This window comes from Nicotiana tabacum, chromosome 8, assembly GCF_000715075.1.
Source record: "Nicotiana tabacum cultivar K326 chromosome 8, ASM71507v2, whole genome shotgun sequence".
NCBI classification, from domain to species: domain Eukaryota; kingdom Viridiplantae; phylum Streptophyta; class Magnoliopsida; order Solanales; family Solanaceae; genus Nicotiana; species Nicotiana tabacum.
In genome coordinates this window covers 21,935,167-21,958,836 of record NC_134087.1, presented here as the reverse complement: position 1 = coordinate 21,958,836, position 23,670 = coordinate 21,935,167, and the positions used below count along the sequence as shown (strand labels likewise).

The window sequence follows — 23,670 nt, the reverse complement described above, 5'->3', positions numbered from 1 at the left end:
TTTCCATCTATTTTCTAACTCTTATTATCTTTCTGGCTTCTGTTATTGCTACTGATCTATTGTATTTTTTCGTCTTCTTGATCCGAGGGTCTATCGGAAACAACCTCACACTCTACCCTCTACAAACTTCACTTGTGAGATTTTACTGGGTTATTGTGTTGTTGTATTTAGTACGCACAAATCAACAACTAATTGATGGTCATTTTTAACAAGAGTTCACTTGAAAAGAACGAAATTTGTGGAATATGACCAAACAATGCCTAGGCGTTTGAATGCCATTTGGTTGAAGTTGAAAAAGAAAAGATTTGAAGTTGATATTAACAGAGTGTGTGGAACAAAGTATTTTCCAAAAATTTCAAATAATGTTTATGTTATCGTCTCACTACATCATTCTTGTAACTTCAAATTAGGGTGGATAGCTTTTATTTCTCTTTTTTTTTCCTCTCAAATAAATCTCTTTTCTATAATACCATTCACTGTTCCACTTTCACAAAAAAAAGTACTGTGGAGTAACTTTTTCTTAGAGACAACAAAAAGTAATACAAAAGAAAAGAGAAAATTACAATTTTCTATTCAAATCGAATAAATCAAAATTATGGAACCAAATAAAATGAAATAAAAATAATAATAAATCTATCAAATTTAATTGAGTATGATATTGATATAACATCTTAAGAAACTGAATATAGAAAATATTTACAAAATTGGAAACTGGGCAAAACATAAAGACGAGCAGCCGTCGGTTGTGGTATGTGCACATTATGACTCCAGAAGAGGATTCTAGAACCTGCATCTGGACCCCACTCTTAAATATGAGTACAAATAGCATTTTTATACTCCGTTATTACGTAGGAATAGTAATATATTTATTGTTTTCCCCTTCGTCCAAACTATTGGCTCAATTCAAATACCTAATCCAAGCTCAGCAAATCTCCGTTTTCACCTCATTCAATCAATCGCCTCGCATCTTCTTGGTACTTTTTCTAACCCTAAATCTTCATGCTTCTGTAATTTCATTTTTCTAACATAGATCTAGGGGAGTATCTCATGAATAATCCATTAGATTTACTTTTAGCTAGGGTTCAATATGTTTTCTACTTTAATTGAATTTGAAGATCTATGGTTTATGATGAAAGAATCTGTATTTATATTTGGTTAGGGCTTGGATTTGAAGCTATACGAGCTAATCTATGGCGTCGAAGCGTATATTGAAGGAGCTCAAGGATTTGCAGAAGGATCCTCCGACATCATGCAGCGCTGGTATGTTAGCTCAGCTGCTTTTTTTTCCATTGTTCATTCTGTTTATGCGTTTTCTTAGCTTATGTGCTAGTTTTTTATAGCTAAGGACTTGATATGGTAAGTCCTTGTGATTGAATTTCTGCTGCTTTTGTGAGGATAATGCTGCAAAGTATTGAACTAGTAGCAGAAGAACAACTGTTAGTAATTTGCTGTAGCTATTTGCTGTTTCTGTATTTTGATTTAAATGTTTGTTTTCTATAACAATGGTGGCATTAGGCCCCAAATTCCAAAGTGGTCGAGGAGTTGGAGTAACGATCTTGGGAACCAAGGTTCAAATCGTAGTAGAAGCAAATTAGGTGAATTTTCTGTTCTTGTTTAGGTTCATCATATATTTATTGTAGGCTTAGACATTGAACTATGCCTGAAAGGTGATCTCTCTTCCTTATCGGAAAAGGTCAACAACCTAAGCCTTGGTAAGCAGAGACATCTTTTACATGTGCTGGTAGGAGATAATAAGTTTGGGTGGATTAGTGGAGGTGCACGTGAGCTGTATTCGGCACCACTCTATTAATAAAAGAATTGACATTATTAATTGGTTGTTCCATTCTGAGTTAACTACAGCTGAATGCAGATTTGGTTGTATTGTGTCTTTTTTTTATGTTTATTTTTTAAAATGATGGTGGTGTCCGGCCAGCTTGTGCACGTCTTGCTAATCCACCAAACGGCCTGTTACAGCCTGTTTGTATTGCATATTTATATCGGATTCACTATCTCATTATCAATCAGAATTCCTGTGTTGTTCTTCTCTTTTCTTATGTGCTGCATTTGTCATGCAAGCAGTTGTGATTTCCTTATAACTTAGGATAGGCCTTAAGTTGCTGAGTGCAATTATATGTTTGTTAGTGTGGGTGCTTAATCACATGGCTGTTATGTTGATATTAAGTAGTATACTTCGTCTAATACAGGTCCAGTTGCTGAGGATATGTTCCACTGGCAAGCAACGATCATGGGGCCTACAGATAGCCCTTATGCAGGAGGCGTATTTTTGGTTTCAATTCATTTCCCTCCTGATTATCCTTTCAAGCCTCCAAAGGTAAGCCTATGCTCCAGAGTGTCCTTGTCCATATCTCTGTGTGCTCCTTTACATCCACTGTTGTTTTAAACTGGAGAGCATTATATTGCATGAAATTTCTTCAAATACAAATGAATAATGTTGTAGGTATTTAATATAATTAATTTTCTTTTTCTAAAAATAAGCCAAGTTTGTCATGGATGCACAACCTTAATATTGGCCGTGTCATATGTAATGATAGCATTGATTGACATCATAGTTGATTATTTCCTAAAATCTTCAAATAAATAATTTATTAATGAGGGCCGTGAAAAATACAAAGGTAATTTTACCTCATACCTTACCTCAGCCTATGCTCTATATTTTCCCTTTTTTAGGGCCGCACAAAACCTTCAAAATCATTGCCTTGTTAGTAAAATGTGGAGTATGCTAGCATTATAAATGCTGACATTTGGTACATTACCATGTTTGCATACCATAGAGATAAGTCTGCAGGCTTACATGGCGGACTATAGTCAGAGTTCATAGACAGCTCCACTTCCCTATGGAAAAATTCAGCAAGTCTTAGATGGTTGTTACTCCCCTCTTCATATCCTTGTGATCATTCCCACTGCTTGAGATGACATTTGAAGCTTTTCATTGAGAAGTTTACCTTCCTGCATTAATCGAGATTCGAGAATACATGACAGAAGGAATTCTCAGCTCTCTTATGTCTGGGTGCTAGGGTGAGCTGTTTCTTGGGGTGCTGTTCAAGATTATAGCTCAGTAATCATGGGCATTAACAGTTTTATCCAGTTTATTTGCTGACATTTGTTTGCTGCTAAATTAAGTTTACCTTCATGATGGCTTTGTAATTTCTTAGATGTTAAGGGTTTCATTTGTTGCAGAGCAGTGGAATGTGCACAATATGATTTCTTCCCTGCCTATTCTGAGAATTTGATTCATAGTTGTGTGTTGAGTTCTATGGTGATTACACAAGGTTGATATTCTTTTTGTTTCAGGTTGCATTTAGAACTAAGGTTTTCCACCCCAACATCAATAGCAATGGAAGTATATGTTTGGATATTCTTAAAGAACAGTGGAGTCCAGCTTTGACCATATCTAAGGTTTAGATCTTGATCTTTGTCTATGTCCAATTAAATCTTGTTTTTTCTGGTCTTGGCTTGCTATATGAAAATGAGTCCAGCCTGTAGACTAACTTTAACAATATGAAGATGGCAGCGGTGGTTTTTTATACTGTTTTGTGGCGAATGGTCCATGTTTTCTGTGTCTTGATTGTTTAGACCTGTTGAGCCTTGATCTCTTCTCTTTTTATAAAGAAAGATTAACTAATTTGGGCCATTGGATTCATGGCTTAGAGTAGGCCAAATAGTCCTTCTTGAAGCTGTTACTGGTGTACTATCCTTTGACCAACACTTATGACTAATGGAGTGGTCTTATATTTTTTGTTATCTTTGCCTTTGTTTGGAGTCTTCTATTTGCACATACCTACCAAATTATCCAAAATGTGATGAAAACCCGTTTACATACCAAGTCAGCAGTAAACCATCTTAAAAAATGGCGACAAAGAGTTTGGCTGGTTATCTTTCTTGTTTTTCAGTTGTCTTTTGCGATTTGAAGGGTCTTACCGGCCTATTTGTGTTTTCAGGTCCTGTTGTCCATCTGTTCTCTGTTGACAGATCCAAATCCAGACGATCCACTTGTACCAGAAATTGCTCATATGTACAAGACTGACAGGGCCAAGTACGAGGCCACTGCTCGTAGCTGGACACAGAAATATGCTATGGGATGATGCGGAAAGTGTCCTCGGACGTGCCTGAGACACTTTTAATTGCAACAATTTCATTTTGCTTTCACCCTTAAGTGCAATGTCTTTGTGCTTGGATGAAAGTAAAATGTTGGTAAGGAATTCAGTTTACTTCTCTTCTCCATTCATGTTGGGTTGCCAAGAAGACCGAGATCTTTCAATATGTGAATATATTTATTTGATGAATTTAGTGAGGGGAGAACCTAAAATGTAATTTTACTTTTGCTCCTTTCCCAAGTTTTGTCTATTTGACCAACCTCGTATGGTGCTTTTGAGTGGCAAAAATTCAGTGATCAAACCCCAACTCTCCTCTGTATGAGCCTATGAGATCATATTTCAGTGTTCTGTGATGTTGTAAGTTGTGCAAAGCAGATTTTTTGAAAATCTGTGTAGCTATATGTTTCCCTACTAAAGTGGGAGGTCAGTGTTATCGATCTCCGTATTTGGTCTTAAATTTTTTGACTCTTTTCTTGCATGTGTATTGTGCCGAAGTATTAGACTTTTCAAGGCTTTTTTCTTGGTTCAAGTTGATTTACAACAGCTGCAAGAAGGGGCCTAAGCGCTGATGTTTCAGCAAGCTAATTAATGTGTATGGTTGAACAGATGATTCTCTTAGTGGTGACTCTTTCTAATGTGTTGAAGCCAAATGCACTCTGAGGTTGTTGTCTTAACTCTTAGGAATCGATACTGATGAAATTGTGCTACCTTTCCTTTCCTATCCCTCCATTTCGTGAAGGGTTGTTACACGATAAGCAGTGTGTCGATGAGCCAAAATATGCAGAATAGCTTTTAGTTTTTTCCATTTTTCAGATTCTTCCTACCTCGACGAAATGAATTGGAAGGGTATATTGTTCTTCGTGGAAAGATGAGGGTATATGGCTTCTAAGCTACACATTTGTTGTTCAACTTGTGTGGTCATAATTGCCGGCTTGCCATAAATATGTGTGAGAATTGAGTCACTATCGAGGAGCACCAAATGAATATTGGAGCAATTAGGAAGCTCCAGATGCTGTAGTTTCATTATGCGGCCGAAAGTTTGTCTGTAGGTACTGTTGAGTTGAAATTGGAAGGGGGTATGCTGATTAGTGCTATATTGGGGTTAATAAAGAAAACTAAAATGTGCAAATGATTGTTGCTTGCTTGTAGATTCACGTGCCATGCTAAACAGGTCTGTCTTCACTTATCATATTCATGTCAGACGTTTTAATGTCGTGGGTTGCCTTTTCTGGTCCCATGGCATTTGCTTATAGTATCTCTTGTTCATTCGGGTGTCCCAATAAGAGAAGTAAAACATTTAATTATAGGCTGACAAATTTTCACGTGCCTTGTATTTATAGTAAGCAAACAATGTGTGGAAACTTCACTACTGTACCCTCCTATTTCTCTCATACTTCCACGGGTACTGATATCAAATTTCATTATGGTTATACAAAAAGGTAGGACCTTAACTCATTATAGCTTCTTAAAACCTCATAGTACGTCGAACTTGGAAGCTTCCTTTTCGAATTAATCAAAACGGTGCAAAGTTGGGTAATTGGTAAAAAGTGAAATCCAAGGCCATAGACTTTCTCCTTTTTCTCTTTTCTTTTTTTTAAATCACCAGACTTTCTGCTTAGTATACTAGGCGTACAAGGACAGAGAAGGCATTCGGGGTTGCTGGGTGTGGGGCGGGGGCGTTTGACAATTGACATGTCCAAAATCACCAGCTGTAAAGAAGATCCTTCACCTATTTTAGTCCCCACACTGCATTTACTCCCCTTGTACTGAACTTCTCTATTGTAGTACAAATTTTTCTTAAGAATATTAGACTTATTGACAGTGTATAAAAAAAATTATTGTAACATTAAGTTAGTCTATAAAAATAAATTTGATATAGTAATTTGAAAAAAATAAATAGATGTGCACAATATCCAATTGAATTGTATTCCATTGTTTCGTTCAAAACAAAGTTAGAATTATAATCTCATCTTTTATATGGGTAGATAATACTATGGTATAAATTTTGCATCGGTATTAGCTAATATCAATAGTCAAACTTTAGAGAAATGCAATGTCGAATTAAATATCGGAATTAATATCCTAATTCCGATAACCAAATCCAAATTTTATTGTATAGAACATAAATCCAAATTTTGTTGTAGTCTCTTTGTATATCTCAGTGTGGGATCGGATCTGATTCGGGGCCCCAAACTGGTACGTCTGTGAATCTGCATGAGATTTGTGGCATTTCCGAGCTGTACACTACCCATGCACTATATATTTGAGTGGAGAGCAGGCTCCTATCTTCTCTGCTTAGACCTCCTTTCTCTCACCTTGTTTAGTTGTTTTGGTCCATGTCGCAGAATCGTGATCTTAAAAGGAAATCTTTCATCTTTAATTTGGACTGCAGGAAAACTGAGAGGTGTTAGCTTATTTCATAGGTGGATCTAGGATTTTAGCTTATATATATTATTTATTGTAATTTTGGTGATTTTTTAGACATAAATTTATATTTTGCTGTTGAAACCGGTAGTTGTATGGTGCATGCATCCGCCTTATTTCCCGCCAAAACAACAAAGAAACCTCTTTTTCCACACTACAATCCAACTTGTTCCTCAAATCATTCTATTTATAGCACTGCAACTTTTCCACTTTACTATTTAAATAGTGGTGACTATTCACTCCATAAAACTCCCTTATAAATTCATTCCCTCCTTGTTACAAACATCACTCTTTTTGCTGTTACAAATTTCATCTTCGAACCTGTTCTTGATCTGTCTTTAATCTTCTACAAAGATAGATTAATGTTCTAATCCTGTTTTCTACAAAACTTCAACTTATCCCATGATAAGAAATCCAGTCATTTCTCCTATGGATGTACCAAAAACAGTTAAGTTTTCCCAACACATAGTCACTAAAAACAAACATGTTCCTGAGCAAAACGAAAAATCCAATTTCCATTCTAAGTTTTCCCAGAGAGTTGTTCGAATCATACTTACAGATGCTGACGCAACTGATTCCTCGGACGACGAAGGACAAGATACTGTACGGAGAGTGAGGAGACACGTGACGGAGATCAATTTCATGCCATCACCCAATTTGATATGTGAAAAAAAACGAAGATTGGTTTCGCCGGATACTGACGTCACTCGCCGGAAAAAGTTTAGAGGCGTCCGTCAAAGGCCGTGGGGACGTTGGGCAGCAGAAATCCGCGACCCGACCCGGGGAAAACGGGTTTGGTTAGGAACCTACGATACCCCGGAGGAAGCAGCTACTGTTTACGACGAAGCTGCTGTTAAGCTCAAAGGTCCTGACGCTGTTACTAACTTTCCGAAAGTATTAACGGCGGATGTAACGGAAACGGAGTCTGTTACGGACGGTGGAGAAAAAGGCGAAAACGACGTCGCGTTGTCGCCTACGTCAGTTCTCCGTAACGATTATTTTACGCCGTTAGACGATTTGGGGTTCTGTGAAGTGAACGCTTTTGGATTTGACGTTGACTCCCTTTTCCGGTTGCCGGAATTTGGGATGTCGGAGAAATACTACGGCGAGGAATTCGGCGAGTTTGACTTTGACGATTTTGCTCTTGAAGCTCGATAGCGTGGGCTATTTCGTTGTTTTAGATAAAAGATGTGGCATTTTTGTAAATTGAGTCATTGCTGACGGTGACGTGGCATATGTTAATTAGTAGCCGATTTAAACGGCGATTTTGTGAGAGATTTTTGTACCCTTTTAAAATGTTTACATGTGATTTGTGAGCGTCAATTTTGTAGTACGAAAATTTTGTTTGGAGAAATAGAGTTAATAGATTTTGTTTGGAGAAATACTGTTTTTATGATTCCAATAAAACAAGAGACGATTGTTTTTTATTTATTTATTTATTACAATTGGGTTTGTATTTTTTTTAAAATAAGTTGACCATAAGTTGCACTCCTTTGGAATTGACATGGATTTTTATTCTAATTATTGTTTGCTATATTAATGTGATTAAACTAATTAGTGAGACAAGCTAGTATAATTAATCTTTTTTACTCACCTTTCCCATTTCATATGATAATATTTACTATTGAATACCTAATTATTTTATTCGTCGGTTGTCCCCCAAGGGGACTACATCAATAAGATTCAGCACGGCATTTTCCTTGATACTCTATTTTTTCAAATTGTGGCACCCTTCCGGGACACGTAGCTAGAAACGAATAAATTCAATTACAATCAAATCTCTATATAACAGTATAATTTAAAGGGATGACAAATGGAACGGTATGGGTACAAGGCGGTATGGATTTATACGGTGCGGGAAGGGTTAAGATAATTTTTAATAAACTGATAAGGGACGGGGCAGGTAGCGGGTTTACGCGGGTTTACGCGGGTTTAAATAACTTTTTTATACATTTATGCCTCTATAGTCATCTCAGCGCTTCATCTTCTCGGCCATGCCTAAACATACAATTCCAAATAAGTATATGTACTTCACAATATTTGATGCCAAAAACTCACTTTTCTGAAATCAGGGACAAGAAAATTAAACAAATGGATGTGAAAATCATAGAATGTTGATAAACCAAATTAAAGATCCCAACACTATATTTCATTGAAATTAATATATCGTGAATGATAAGATAAAGAGGTGGAGAAAAGGGAATAATAATATAGAGAGAGTTAATATCAATAGAAACAGTAATAATATAAAATATTACTTTACAATGAATAATAATACATTAAAATACAAATTCTTTTGCGGAAAAATACCTTCTTCAACAATCACTTTGACAAAGTAGCGGATATACGTCAACTCCGACTCAACAATGGCAACTAAGAGTTTGAGACTCTTCTTTAGTTCTTTGAATATTAATACACCCTTAATCTTGATTTCTTTAGTAAGTTTTTGATAATTTTTAAACACCCTTTTGATCACCAATCCCTTTTTTATTTGAGAAAAAATTAGAAATTTTAATGTTTGAAATATGTTTAAATCAAATATTTTTCCTTTCCGTAGCACCTATTTTCCGAAAAATCTCTCTCTGTACGGTATTTTTTCTTTCTTTAGAACTTCTTTTTATTCATACTTGGATGATAAGTCACTATAATCATTAAAATTTTAAAGAGTTACACGCCAAATTTTATCGCTAACAGTTAGCATACAATAATACTCATGTTGTGCTTAAATCCTAGGTCCGCCTCTAAGTGTTTAGGCGTGACACCACAAACTCTCGGCGGCTAAGAAATACCAAAAATAACTAAAACAGTAAGAAAAAAGGTGGGAAACGGATATAAAAACGAGCAATAGGATTCAGTGGGGTCTAATAGTTGGTGACCAAATAGATCCGAAAGCAACTATACATAGCCATTTTCCAATGTACTAGTAGTATACACCATAGCCGCCTTCCACTAATAAGTACTCCACTTGTTTGCTACATTTGGACCAATTACAAAAGGTTTTACACTTATATATTGGACAGTATAATATATTCTTCACACCTCACTATAATGTAATTCTTGTAACAGGGTATTTACATTTACACAAATAGCTGATCAGATTTATTATTATTTTTTTAATCGGTATACATAAATTATATATTAATTAAAATACATATGTACACAACAACAACCACCTAGTAAAATCTCATAAGTAGGGTTTGGGGAGGGTAGTGTGTACGCATACCTTACCCCTACCCCGAAGGAGTAGAGAGGCTATTTCCGAAAGACCCTCGGCTCAAGATAATAAAAATACAAAAGGAGGAGAATATTATAATCACCACGGAGATCATTGAAAAAATAGGAACATAAAATGCAGAAGAAAAATGCAAAGCAAAAACGATGGCTAGTAAATGTATCCTGCGTCGAAAATAGAAAATAGTAAGACGCGACATTGCCCCTAGCTATCTTAGACAAAACCCTACAGTACTAGGCTGACAAATATAGCATCATTTCACTATAACGGTCAAATTTCTTTGAATTAATTTTTCATGTTATGTTCTCTATAACAACACTTCACTATAGCAGCCATAAAATATCGGAACAAAGAAAGTTATTATAGAGAGCTTTGATTGTGCTTTATTTTTTCTTGGTAATTCGTTCAGCTTCTTTAAATAATTACTTATAGTTACCTTTTTGATGACCTGACAATATTAAAGAAAATTAAATAGGGTTTGAAACTGACTTTTGTCTAAGAGGGGCCATTAACAAATTTCCTAGTTGACTGATTCAATTGATCTTCTGCTTGTCACATTAGACGTGCCATCTTTTTGTTAGATCCACTTCGCCTTTACTGTAGTATTTTTATTTTTTATTTTTATTTTATTTCAAAATCTTAGGTACCAAAATGACATATGGGAGAGGCTATTATAATGGAGTGGTTATCAAGGTCAAAATCAATCCCACTTCTACTGCTGAAATAGTTGCCAGAAGTAGAACACAAGGATCCTCTATTGGCCATAAACAATGTCTGGTTCTAGTTATTTAGTTTGGTTATGTTAAAAATCAAGATTCCTATTGAGGGAATCATGTTTCATCTTTGTTTAGAATTTTGCAACATGACCAATTCCTTGCAGTTAGGACCACTTTTGGATGATATGAGACTAGAGGTGGTAATTTGAGCCCAGATTTATTTGACCCGTCCAACTCGCTCAAGGTTGGCCTGGTTATTGACCCGTCCATTTGTTGAACTTAACCCATCTTGACCTGACTCATTTCAGCCCATCTATTTGGGTTGATTTTAGCCCAAATTGATTCATGAGTAACTTTGTTAAAATATCTTTAAACTAATATTTTATTTTGTTTGATATGTTATATATGACTATAAAAAATAATAAAAAAGTCTTATTTGATAGTTAAACAGTACATAAGAAAATAATATATATTAATTAAAGTTTGGTAAGAGTTAGGTGGGTGGGACTATAACTCAAATTTTAGTCCAATTTGACACGATCTATCTGAGCCCAAGCTACTTTTGGATGGATCAACTGATTCACCCATTTATTGACTCAGCCCATTTTAATCCGCCCAAAATAAGTCCAGACCGCCCATTTGACGCCCTTGTACAAGACCATAGTGCTTTGAGTGGTTGTCTTTGTTTCTATAATTATTTGTGGTTCAAAACAATTCTACTAGCGTGGTGTGTATACTATTTGATAAAAATCAACAATTAAGACTCCATAAAGACTTGTAGTTTCCTAGTGAGTCTTCTCTTTGTTCTCCGAGTAAAACAATTCAACATTTTTCTAGGAAAAGATCAATTCGAACTTTTCTATACTAAGCTTGTTATGTTTAAGGAAGTCATATCTTTATGACTTTTGCAGTCATCATGTCCTCTTCTAACCTTCAACTCATAGAGACGAGAACATATGCTATCACTCCGACGTTTATTACAAGCAAGATTAATATTTTAATGGAAAATATTTACTTGAACTCAATATTTACATCATATTTATAAAAGCCGAATTATTTAATTAACTTTAAGAGGTCTAATTTAAAGTGAGAATACATATCAAGTAATCGTTTATATATATTACAAACGTACTGTATTAATTAATTTGGCGTAAATATCAAGTATAAATATGTTTTTTTCCAAAACCTCAAAAAGGGAAAAAATATGAAAACATAGTAGCAGTAGATTAGAGAAAAATTACTCGCAAACAATATGTCTTATCGAATTTGGTTGTCAAATCGAAGAGATATTGTAAATCCCGTTCGCAAAATTTTGTTTTTTCCTGGAGAAATAGTTGATCATATTTTATGGAAGAAAGCCATGATTTAGAACTGGTTTCTTTCGGTTGAGGGGTATTTTTGACCGTAAAAAGGTTTATTAAACGCACACGTCTTTTTCCAAGGACTATTTTCGTAATAATGTCCATTTCGGGGACAAAATTTAAACACCAGCCCAAAAATAAAATTATTTACTCTTACCTATTCATTTATTTTCTACCCATCAAACTATGAATTTTCTCTTTTTTACCCAATTTTTTTTTATTTCTATGCTTATTTTCTTTTTTCGTTTTTTCGTTTTTTCTTTCTTTTCTCTTTTCTTTTTTCTCTTTTATTCATTTATTTTTGCCCAGATCATATTATTGTTTTTGTTCTCATAACTTATTTCACATTCAAATTTGACTCGTTCTTTGTTTTCTTTAATTCTTGTTCCTTTTCTAATTCCACGTGATTGTACACACTCTACCATTAGCAGTAACATAACCTGTTATGGAGCAAGAAAACATAATCTACGGCCACCAAATCTCCATATATACTAGTTAGAATAGAAATGATAATAAAATATTGAAAAATATAATAAAAATATAAGTAGCAAAAAAGACTTCTAGTACCATATGATACCAATATGGTATACATGCATACCAACAAAGTATATAATTGCTCTAGAATATTGCTACAACTATATGTGACTATATTACTATACCAAAACATTAAAGGGTGCAATAAAAACATGAGAAAATTACATGCTCGCATTGCAAGTTAAATATTCGCAAAGCAACTTGCTCATTTAGTATACTAACATAGTATATAGTTGTATGGGTCGTTCCAATACTTGCCTATAAATTCCAATAATAAACACTTCAAAATCCACATGAAAATTCATATATGAAATTTTAAACTTATGCACATGAAATTTACATTCTTTTTTTTTAGTTTGATATTTTGCCATAATTGATTTATGTGCTCAGCTAATCTAAATACTAAATAATTTAGTAGCTAATTCAATACTGAACTTAAAACTGAAATCGAAAGAAAGAGGGAGAGAAATAAATAAAAAAAGTTTAGCTATTTCCGGAACCAACAGACTTGCAAAAAATAGATTTTAAAAAAAAGTTACTTTGTGTTTGGTTGATTAACCAAAGATTAACTAGGAAAGTTTGTCAGTTTGGCTTTAAGAGTCTCTTGTGACTGAAGGACTAGAGTTATGGTGGACGACCGGATAATAAGTTTGAGTGGGGCGGGTATGTTTTGTAATTATTTTAAAAATAAGTAAAAAATGGTAATATATTTAGGTTTCATAGGCATTTAGCGTAAATTGCTCATACTCTGTTTTCGAGACGGTCTTTACCTCTTAATCCCAACTTGTCTCATGAGCAGCAGAGGCGGATCCACGTGGAGGGGCATGAGTCACGTGCACCCATGCTCCCCTCCTTATGCTGTGTATCACTGGGATGTTTTTCGGATAAAGTATTTAATTTTTCGCGTGGGAACCCATGGTCAAAAGAGCATCTGTTGTAGTGGTAGCTTTATGCGTCATTGACCCCTAGGTCTAGTGTTCAAATCTCGCTTCTATATTTTCCATCTCTTATCCATTTTTCTTTTCCTATTCTATTTCTCTTTTTCGTTCTTTTCTTTTCTGTTCAGTTCAAATTTCATGCCTTATCTTTCTTTTCTTTTCTTTTTTCCCCATGCAATTATTCTGTTTTTGGGTTCACCCTTTGATATATCCTTGAATTAAATTTTCATTTTGATTGGATTCTTTTCTGTGTTTTCTTCATTCTATTTTTTAGTTCAATCATTGAGTTTCAAAAACTATAAAAAATAAAATTTAAATCATTTTGAATCTTTTCAATTTCAAGTTTCCTCTTTTTTCATTTACCACTCTCTTTTTGATTAGTTATTTAATTTTAATATATTGAGCTTTAGTACTTGTAACTATAAATAATGATGCTATTATTGATAGTTCTCCAAGGTAAGTTTTAGAGAACCAAATCAAACGGTGGTCGGATAGTGGTGCACCCATCCTTCTGAAATCTTGGATCCGCCTCTGATGAGCAGAGCCACAAAATTAAAAATTAAAATTTTTACCCATGAAATAATAGAAGGACAACACTTATTAAACTTAAAATTCTGCCTATGAAAAGATAAAACTTCAAAACCTCAACTCTTGGGGTGCTTCACCCTCAAAGAGTTCTTTTTGTGTCAATCCCCTTTTTGGAAACAACCACAAGGTCGAAAGTTTCACCAATTTTTTCAAAATCGAAAAATGATATTATATAGCTGTTCTTAAAATAATATATATTCTATATATTATATACAAAAATTATATAAATTATATATATTTTTTCGGCTACCGAATGGAATTAATTTTAGTCGCAGGCTAATAGTGTTAAAAGCCCTTTCAAAACGGCCTAGCGGCCCAAGCAAGTAGCCCAACTAATAAGGGTTATATAATCCAAATCCAAGAGAGAGCGAGAGAAAAAAAAAACTTGCATTTTCATCGGCTGCGAAGATAAACGAATCACTCGATTGAAAGGTTAGCTTCTGATCTATTTTTCTTATTGTTTTTTCCAGTTCACTTACTTTGAATTAATGCTTGTATGCGGTAAAGCACATTAAATTCATGTTCCGTTTACATATTTTGTGTGGATTAATTTGAAACAAGTTAAATTTTTGGAGCGATTGTTACAAAAATTGTATTCACAATTGTTTCTGAGGATTACGATTGTTTTAATTAGTGTATATGTACTTTTGAGTATCTAGGAAAGCTAGTTATAAGGATTTAGGGTTTATCTGCCTGCTATTACTCCCAATTAGATATACGTTCGCTAACTTGTTGCTTCGCATTGCTACTAGCTACTTATTTTCTGCTTGTTTCCTATGCTTCACTTGCTTTGAATTTGTGCCTATGGATATTCACATAATTTCATGTTTCTTGTTTGCGTGAATTAATTTGAAAAAAGTTAAAAGAATTGTTTTCACTTTTTGGTGGATTGTGATAGTTTGAATTTGTTATATATGTAATTCTGAGCATCTAAAAAAGCTAGTTATAGGGATTTAGAGTTTAGCTGCTTGCTATTATTCCCAATTAGATATATGTTAACTGATTTGTTGATTTGTATTGGTTTAGATCTTAGTGCAGTCATGGCTGAAGAAGAGAATCAGAACGAATTGAAGGAGGAGGTGGCTGACGTAAGTCCAGCTTTTTCTCTTTCTCTGTTCCTCGTTACAGTTGTTACTGTTTGGAATTTTCTTTGTTTGCTATCTCATTGCATCATGTCTTGGTAATGCCTCTTTGTTTGTGCATGGTCTGACTCTGAGAATAATAATTCAGGTGTTTAGATCCCCACCGAGCAGAATTTGTTATCTATGGAGAGGCTGTTTGAATACTCTTTAAAAAGGGTTTTAGCAAAAAAGAAAAGGCACATTAAGTAAGAAGCCTTAATCAAGGTTTTGTTTAGTTTTTATGTGAAGAGTATTTATATTATTTAAAAAGCCAAGTTATAGGTAAACTGTCTATAATAGACATTGATTAGTAATCTTAACAAGATGATAAGTACCTTTTACAAATGATTAAAGAATAACGGTAGTGTTAAACTTTACAGTGTCGGAGTTAAATTTGTTTATCAAGATAAAGTGCTTAGTTTCTTCACAAGTCCATTGTTCACATCTTTGTATGAATTCCTCTTGTCAAACCTTGGATGTTTTAGCTGTTTTGTTGAACATATAAGAGACATGGCCTAGATATCTTAAATTTCTTTGTTGGTAGTAACCTATGTGCGTAAGGGAAGTTAGAAGAACATCAATAAAGAATTTTGTAAAAACAGGATTTTATGGTCTGAAACAAACTGCAATAAGGTTGAACGGAATATAAAATAAAAGTAGAAAAAGAAGAATGCTTCCTGTGATGGGCTTCTTTCCTCTCTTTGCTAGTGGAATATAACAAGTAGCACTGTAGAAACCTTTCCTATTCATATTTCATTTTAGAGGCAGTAGAAGGGCTGGAGAGCGATGTTGAAAATGGGAGGTGCAACGAAGCTCATCCAGGAATAATCCTTCTCATGTGATATGCCAAAAGGAATATTTGTCATTAGGTTTTGATGCTTGGATCGGAAACAACCTCTCTACCTTTGTAGGGTAGGGGTAAGGTCTGCGTACACACTACCCTCCCCAGACCCCACTTAGGGGATTAAACTGGGTTTGTTGCTATTGTTGTAGGTTTTGATGCTTGGTTCAAAGTGCATGTCAACCACCAAATGTAATGGCAGATACCTAAAGGAAATTGTGGTGGCCAAATTTTATTAAACAGATAAAGATGCTTGCAGGCTGTCCGTAGTACAAATAGGCAATTCAATGTTAGCAGTTAACCGGCATCAGAACAATTACAATTGTCTCCCCTCTTTCTTCCTTTTTGAACGATCAGATATTTTTCATCAATAGTTATCACTAAATACACAATCTAATGTTAATAACTCACCTTCATGCGGGAGAACGAGTAACGCTATAGAATCCACTGGCAGCCTAAGTTGTGTTGGTTGATCTAATTGCAAATATATCTAAAAGATTAAAATACAGGAGGTTGTGCTTCTAAAGAGCTCTTCTTGTGGCCTACTAGCAAGGACTTGTACTCTAAAAGACTTATTGCTTCTTTTTCGTCTTTCCTTGAGCCAAGGGTCTATGAAAACAGCCTCTACCTTCTCACGGTAGGGGTAAGGCTCACTACACACTACCCTCCCCAGCCCCCACTTGTGGGATTGTTGTTGTTGTTGTTGTATAGGCACAGGGGAGGGAGCGATCGCTTCCTCAGTAGGTTTTAGTCAGAGTTGTCATCAAACTGGAGATAAATATGGTGTTGGTCATTTGTCATATACAACAAAAGCACTTAATTGATTTTACATCCATCTTCATGTTGATATGTTGTTGAGATCATACTGAACCTATGTATGTTTGATTGCTACCTTGGTTTCATTATCTTTTCCTCTCTTTCTATGCTTTGCAGATAGCACCTTTTGATCCTACAAAAAAGAAGAAAAAGAAGAAGGTTGTAATTCAAGATCCTGCAGATGACTCTGTTGATAGCTTGGCTGAGAAAACTGAGAATTTATCTGGTAGGTGAATTGTAAAAAATGGTTTCACCTAATTTTTCCCAATAATCCCAGGAGAGGTGATAGAGCATAATCCTCAAATCAACCGCCCACCTTTCCCGTTCCCATAACCCCCAACGCACATGTGCACACATACTCTCCGAAGATAAAGACTACCGAGGAAAATGTGAACCTTGAATGTGATTTATTTCTCATTGTTTTCTATGCAGTTTCTGAGGGCCTTGAGGCTACGTTTTCTGGTAAAAAGAAGAAGAAGAAGCCGGTTAGTTTTGCTCAATCCCACATGCAAAAAATTGATTGATTCATCAGTGAATACCTTGCACCCTCATCTCATTTTCTGGCACTAACCCCTTCTGGAAGAAACACCAGAGGATTAAATGGTGCGACCAAAAGATATTATGTTTATTAGGATGGGGGATAGAGGAAGAAGATGGGAGTGGAGGGATGACTGAGGGAAGCTCGAAGAGTTGCGGATGTTGAAACGAAAGCCAATTGTTTGGTTTCTTTGTTATTTGTACCCCAAGAGAAAGCTATTTCATACTCCCCGAACACCAAAACATGGCCAGTTTTATTATTAGATTTGACTAAGGGTTAAAGTGCCACAGAAATAGTTAAAGGCTTAATTTTATGACCTGAAAATGTTTCAGTGAAATTCACTAAATGATAGAAGACGTTTTGAGTATTCTTGAGATCCAATGTACGCAAGAAACTATTTTAAATTGTGCAGGCACACTCTGATCTCCTTAGTGATGAGAAGGAAAGCGTCGGCGAAGATGTGGATGGTGAGATCTTGCATATTCAGCTTGATTGGAGTTTAGTTGTGGTAATATTTGAGATATGACCCGCCCTCTTCTTCTAGATCACCTTGGAGATGATGAAGCTGCTGGAGAAATTGTCCTGCAACAATATCCTTGGGAGGGAACAGATAGAGATTATGAATATGAGGAGGTATTTTATCATTTTCTTGTATTCTTCTGCATTACTGCATATACCTGTTAAGAGACTTTCAGAGTACACAGATTGCCCCCGATAAAATGTAGGTACGTCATGCATACCTGCCAACCTCACAGCACTACTCCAAGTATATGATTGAAAACCTTGTGTAACGAAGTCAGCATAAGTTTTTTAAAAGTTGGTAAATATTTGGGAATACTTAGATTTATCTAATGCCTATGTTAACTTTCTCATAGTGGTCTAAATAAAGCTATGATATGTTTCCTTATTAAAGAAAAAAAAGAAGGCTAAGACATGTTAAGTTCAGGGGCAGTTTAAATCTGTATGGGTTCTAATGTAAGAATCTGTGCTAGGACTAGGATTAAATTGACAAAGAGGGTGGTTGACTGTACTTGTTGTACTTCTTCCTGAAGAGGTTGCCTGCTTGATTTGCATTAAGGCACTAGTGTCATAGATCTGATTGTCATATCCTGGTGCACACAACTGGTTTGCTTTCAGGATTTTTGTTAATGGCAATTGATTTTCACTTTTGATTATGCAGCTTCTGGGCAGAGTATTCAACATTCTACGTGAGAATAATCCTGAACTTGCTGGAGATAGGCGTAGGACAGTTATGAGGCCTCCTCAAGTTCTTCGTGAAGGCACAAAGAAAACTGTGTTTGTGAATTTCATGGATCTTTGCAAGACGTAAGTCTTTCGTTCACATGGTTCTCTTTCCTTGTAGCACTTGCATCATTTTGTGTCGCCACACCTTCCTTTTTGATTTAATGTTGTAGGTCTGCATCATGGATGTGTATATTTTATTTGTTTTTCACGACATGCACCATATGCTAGTTTGCTTTAGTAAGTTAGAACTTGTACACATTTTGGCACCATGCAAAGTTCCTCACAGCTCGGAATTGCTTGTACTTTGATATTGATGAGTAGTGAGTAGTGACCATCATATTCACCATATAAATTGTATATTACATTGCTACCTTTCATGACCAAGAATTGTCATCACTTGTTTTATCTAGTTAAGAATATGTAATTTCCATATAGACCTGCATTTTGATTTGCCACATGGCTTCGACGCTGCTTGAATAATTGTTTCCTATTTATAGGATGCATAGGCAGCCAGAGCATGTTATGACTTTCTTGCTGGCTGAAATGGGGACTAGTGGATCACTTGATGGGCAGCAAAGATTGGTCATCAAGGGAAGATTTGCTCCAAAGAATTTTGAAGGAATCCTCCGGCGATATGTCAGTAAGTTCCTGTTGCGAATCTGTGATCTATATGCAGCTATTCAGAAACGACTTTCTTCCTTATATTTTCCTTATTAATGGTGCTATATTATGCCCTTCCGCATCCTATGAACTATAATATAACAGCCTTCGCTCAGCAACTTACTTTTGTTTTCAGATGAGTATGTCATCTGCAATGGATGTAAAAGTCCAGATACTATCCTTTCTAAGGAGAACCGTCTATTCTTCCTCAGATGCGAGAAGGTATTTTCTCTAAGAAGGCGTGATATATGTCTATTGTTTGCATTCAGCCTTACATTTGTCAATATAAAAGTATATCTTTGTAAATTTTGCTTCAATTTTTCTTCCATCAGATAATTTGAAAATAGACTGTGGCAGATGATTGTTTAGGTGTTTTAGCTTTTTTATTCCCTTCGAGATCATGGGATACAGGATGTTTACAGTGTAGAAACTGTTCCTCTTTGGGCTTTCACAGATGCAAGTGCCTGGTGCTTCTTGGCTACTTCTTAGGCATCCTGTGATGGAACGTGACCTTATCATATTCAGATCATACACCTAAGTAATATGAGAGATCTCAGGCCTGCCACTTATCTGAATTTATATTGGGTTTGCTTTTGTTGATTGAATTTGTTTATGCTTTAGATTTTGTGAGATCTGACCTACCCTCAAGAATATTATTATTTTTATTTAATAATATTGGCCTGAGATGAGCTTATATGGAGTAACATGGTTTAGTGAGGATTCATATAGCCAACCTCAAGAATGCTTTAGTATTCCTATATCTCGTTTTAACCTGAAAGAGATGAAGAATTGTACTACTCCTTTTTACCTCAAAAAGGAGAAGGGAAATGATAGCTTTCGTACTTCCAAAGGATCACCTGTCAAGAGTTGTTCGAAATTTTCTCCTCCCACTTGCTTCATCTTTTTTAAGTTTGAAAAGGGTAATAGGGAAAGATTGAACTTTGGGAAAAAATTAGAATTATATTGTTTATTTCTGTTCTTTAATAGGTTTTGCTTGTTTAATTTCTTGCAGTGTGGTTCTGGAAGATCAGTTGCTCCTATCAAGGCTGGGTTCGTTGCTCGTGTTGGCAGGCGGAAAGCTGGGACTTAAGACGGCTTGGGGATTTTTAGTTGGACAATTTCATCTTATAATCAACTTTGTTAAAAGTTTTGTATGTTATGCTTTGTGTTTAACCGAGATATTGACATGTGGTGCAACTTTGCTTATGAAGAGAGTTGATATAGATTCAGTTTTGTGTGATGTTGTCTTTTGCAATTCGTCACGCTACACGTTTCGATATAACATATACAATGACTTGATCTGATGGCAGGCAGCAAATTACCTACTAATGTTCTTCAGACATCGTTCGCGTTTAGTGTAGTAACGTATACTGTGAGCTTTTGAAAATTTAGTTCTATAAAAGCTTTTTAGCTTAATAGCATTTCCTTTAGGTGGTAACGAGTTAAAGAATACTGGCGCTATTGACTCTAGATATTTATATTATTCCTGATATTCTAATTTATCTTCAAATGTTATTGATTGGAACTACAGCGGAATTAATTCTAGTATTTATATTAATTTTTCTTGCAGAGGCCGGAGGGGTTTGCTCCTCTAGACTCTTATAAGTAAAAACGAAGCTTCTGTAAAAGGGAAAGGGGATTAAAACAGTAGGAAAAGTGAACAATATTTGTTCAATGATTCAGTTGCCAATTCAAATGCAATAGATTGAGAAATATTAAACCACAAAATAGAGCCTTTTCAAGCAAAGAATCACCTAAAATTGGGTTATTCTCCCCTTTCAGCAAAAGTACAGTAAGATGATGAAGGTCAAGTCAAATAAAAGGCATTCCACATCTTGGGATAGCCAGGCCAAGATTAATCTTGGGTAAACACAGATTTTTTTTTTTTTTTTTTGTATTTATATATATAAATTGTTAAATCCCCTTAGTAGCTACGTGTATTCCCTCATTGTGCAAGCTCTGATTTCTTTAGACACCCGAAGAACAAGCAATTTATATTGGTGAAAGGACCATATCCAAGTAGATCAAGAACTAGATCAAGCAGCATAATAAACATATTCATTGGTTAGACAATGTACATAAATCAATCTTCATTACTACGACATTGGGACATCTTTTATAAGAATTAGGGGTGCATATAGGCCGGGTTGGTTCGGATTTTTCAATTACCATACCAAACCAATTATCTCGAATTTTTAAATTTATAAACCAAACCAAACCAACAAAAGTCGGATTTTTCAATCACGTTTTTTCTCGGGTTTTTCGGATTTTTTCCGACAAAATCTTCATAGCATAAAATTTATAATTTGTGCTCTAATATTTCTTATGTCCTAGTAGGATAAAATTATATAAGATATTACCCAAAAAAAATAATACAAAATAACGTGAGATGAGTCATAATTATACTAAAATACTCAACAAATCGTATAAGATAAATATTGCTAATTAATAAGCAATAATAAAAATAAACATAATTTAAAAGTACCAAGTCATGTTAAAATAAGTACGACTAATAAGTACTAAGTATTAATTACATGACTAAATAATATTAAAAGTGAGTTATGCATTTTCACTATCTAAATCAATGCGAAAATAAAAAAATAAATATCCAATACTATTGTCATTTCTAGTATTGAATTGAATTTTTTTGTTAGCATTAATATTGATTTGATTTTGCTTTGGGCTTTATTTAAGTTACTAACTACTTTTATGGGCTATAATACCATTCAAAAGTTCTAAGTCCAAGCTTAAAATAATACATTAAAAGAGAGAACTATTAAAGAGTTTAAATTATATTTATAAACTATATTACAATAATTATTTTTATGTATAAAATATTTTTAAAACTTGTATACATGTAATGTCGTGTTGATTTGGTTTCGGTGTGACTTTTCTTAGTTAAAACCAAACCAATTATGGTTGAGTTTTTTTTTTTCTAACACCAAACCAAATTAAACCAAATCATAGTCGTTTTTTTTTTCCGATTTGACTCGGATTATCGGTTTGGTGCAGTTTGTCGATTTTCTTTGTACAACCCGAATCAGAATGATTAAAACAGGAACAACATAAGAACGAATTTTCACCTAAAATATACATAATATTAGACCACACATGCAATCTCTAAAGTCATTTACTATCGTTCTTTAATCCCCATCTCTCTATCTCGCTATGGCTCTTCAAGTGACAAAAATTAAAGTGCACCACTTTGACCAATATAGTGGGCGCAGAAGCCATAATTTGAAGTTTACAATGTGAGATTTTAGTTAACTAAATTTTAAAGTAAGTACTAAAATTTCCGTCAAATGGAGTAATTATTATAGAAAATGTAAAGGTCTTAAACCTCTTCACTGGATGCGTGATCGTGCTGATACATCGTCAACATTCGAGTCTGAATCAGATGATTTATCCAACATTGACTACTTAGATACACAGAGCGACAATGATGGCAAAATGTTTTTACGTTTTGATGAATATTCGCTGTCTAAAATTGCATTCACAAATATGTCAATCTGTTCTTGAGATTTAACTGGAATTCTTTGAATTGTAAAAATATATAATGAGACGCGCCGGGTAGGGGTCGAACCTACGACTTTCTGCTTAGGAAACAGACGCTCTATCCACTGAGCTACAGGCGCCCTTTTGTTACCTTTCTGTTTTAATTTGAATTAGATACTCTGAAATGGTCACTCCAACCCCCACCCTATCACACCATTCAATCCTGATTTGTTAAACTCGTGAACCCATTATTGAATCAATTATAATCTACCAACTTTTATTTCGAGCAATGTTGTCCCAAAGAACAATGTAGAATAAGAATTTGAGCAAATACTAAAGCTGGAATCGAACCCAAGCAGCGTACTAGAAGCCAAGTTATGCTCCCAAATCGACCAATGCAGTTACTTAAAATTTGAATCTTAGGGTGTCAATTACAATATATACACATATTTTTTTCAAAATTATCAGGAACCGGTGACCCTCCTATTTAAAGGGTAGGTCCGCTTCTATTAAATTATGTACAGTCAAACCTCTCTATAAGAATATACCTATATAATAACACTTCATTATAAAAGTCAAGCTTTTTCGGAACCAATTTTAATGTTATTTAATAATATATGTTCTTTATAACAGCACTTTGCTATAACATCCAACAATAATCGGAACAAACGAGACTGTTATAGAAAGGTTTGACGGTATATAATGGACTTAAGCTAATTGAATTACGGAAGCAGAAAGAAATTTTAAGTCTAAAGTGAAAAGGATAGTTTTTTGCACTATCCTGCACTTTCATCTTCATATTCAACTTCTCTAATCTGCACTTTCTTATAATTTATTCGTCAGATATGGAAATTTGAAAAAACAATGAAAAAATGCCTCTCTCCCCCACATTCATATCTACTGAAACATATGATAAAGGCTTGTCAACCCACTATGAACTTTGAAACGATTGAGTAAAAGAATTTGGGCCTCTTGTGTTTTTGTGATTTTAAGGTTCCACGTCCACAGCTATGTGGTAGGTGCAATTCAAGGCTTATTAGTCCCCT

At 34.8% G+C, this 23,670-nt stretch overlaps 3 protein-coding genes and 1 non-coding gene across 6 annotated transcripts; 3 read left to right on the top strand and 1 right to left on the bottom strand.

Moving 5' to 3' along the window:
• Window positions 1-846: 846 nt before the first annotated feature.
• Window positions 847-4,572, top strand: LOC107782023 (ubiquitin-conjugating enzyme E2-17 kDa). Its single transcript, XM_016602858.2, has 5 exons — window positions 847-974; window positions 1,160-1,260; window positions 2,205-2,332; window positions 3,313-3,417; window positions 3,960-4,572. Exons 2-5 carry the CDS (start codon window positions 1,191-1,193, stop codon window positions 4,101-4,103), a joined length of 447 nt encoding a protein of 148 aa, XP_016458344.1. The 5' UTR covers window positions 847-974; window positions 1,160-1,190; the 3' UTR covers window positions 4,104-4,572.
• Window positions 4,573-6,770: 2,198 nt separating this feature from the next.
• LOC107782024 (pathogenesis-related genes transcriptional activator PTI6) lies at window positions 6,771-7,970 on the top strand. The gene has a single exon (XM_016602859.2). The coding sequence runs from the start codon at window positions 6,942-6,944 to the stop codon at window positions 7,695-7,697; it is 756 nt and encodes a 251-aa protein (XP_016458345.1). The 5' UTR covers window positions 6,771-6,941; the 3' UTR covers window positions 7,698-7,970.
• Window positions 7,971-14,224: 6,254 nt separating this feature from the next.
• On the top strand, window positions 14,225-20,352 carry LOC107782025 (eukaryotic translation initiation factor 2 subunit beta). 3 transcript variants are annotated; one of them, XM_016602860.2, is made up of 10 exons: window positions 14,225-14,340; window positions 14,935-14,996; window positions 16,804-16,912; window positions 17,119-17,171; window positions 17,637-17,691; window positions 17,769-17,857; window positions 18,405-18,550; window positions 18,967-19,109; window positions 19,266-19,351; window positions 20,142-20,352. In XM_016602860.2, exons 2-10 carry the CDS (start codon window positions 14,949-14,951, stop codon window positions 20,217-20,219), a joined length of 807 nt encoding a protein of 268 aa, XP_016458346.1. In that variant the 5' UTR covers window positions 14,225-14,340; window positions 14,935-14,948; the 3' UTR covers window positions 20,220-20,352. The 3 variants fall into 3 exon arrangements, with proteins under 3 accessions (XP_016458346.1, XP_016458347.1, XP_016458348.1); XM_016602861.2 differs by having other exon boundaries at window positions 14,260-14,340; window positions 14,942-14,996; XM_016602862.2 differs by having other exon boundaries at window positions 14,274-14,340; window positions 14,947-14,996.
• Window positions 20,353-22,691: 2,339 nt separating this feature from the next.
• TRNAR-CCU (transfer RNA arginine (anticodon CCU)) lies at window positions 22,692-22,764 on the bottom strand. Its single transcript has one exon. It is a non-coding gene; the product is annotated as a tRNA-Arg (tRNA).
• Between the last annotated feature and the right edge of the window lie 906 nt (window positions 22,765-23,670).

Excerpts from the sequence above, each read along its gene's own strand:
- LOC107782023 (XM_016602858.2), top strand. The coding sequence starts at position 1,191 with ATGGCGTCGAAGCGTATATTGAAGGAGCTCAAGGATTTGCAGAAGGAT. Across the intron at positions 1,261-2,204 it reads TCCGACATCATGCAGCGCTG|GTCCAGTTGCTGAGGATATG; the intron begins GTATGTTAGCTC and ends CGTCTAATACAG. Across the intron at positions 2,333-3,312 it reads ATCCTTTCAAGCCTCCAAAG|GTTGCATTTAGAACTAAGGT; the intron begins GTAAGCCTATGC and ends TTTTTGTTTCAG.
- LOC107782024 (XM_016602859.2), top strand. The coding sequence starts at position 6,942 with ATGATAAGAAATCCAGTCATTTCTCCTATGGATGTACCAAAAACAGTT.
- LOC107782025 (XM_016602860.2), top strand. The coding sequence starts at position 14,949 with ATGGCTGAAGAAGAGAATCAGAACGAATTGAAGGAGGAGGTGGCTGAC. Across the intron at positions 17,692-17,768 it reads CGTCGGCGAAGATGTGGATG|ATCACCTTGGAGATGATGAA; the intron begins GTGAGATCTTGC and ends CTCTTCTTCTAG. Across the intron at positions 18,551-18,966 it reads TTCATGGATCTTTGCAAGAC|GATGCATAGGCAGCCAGAGC; the intron begins GTAAGTCTTTCG and ends TCCTATTTATAG.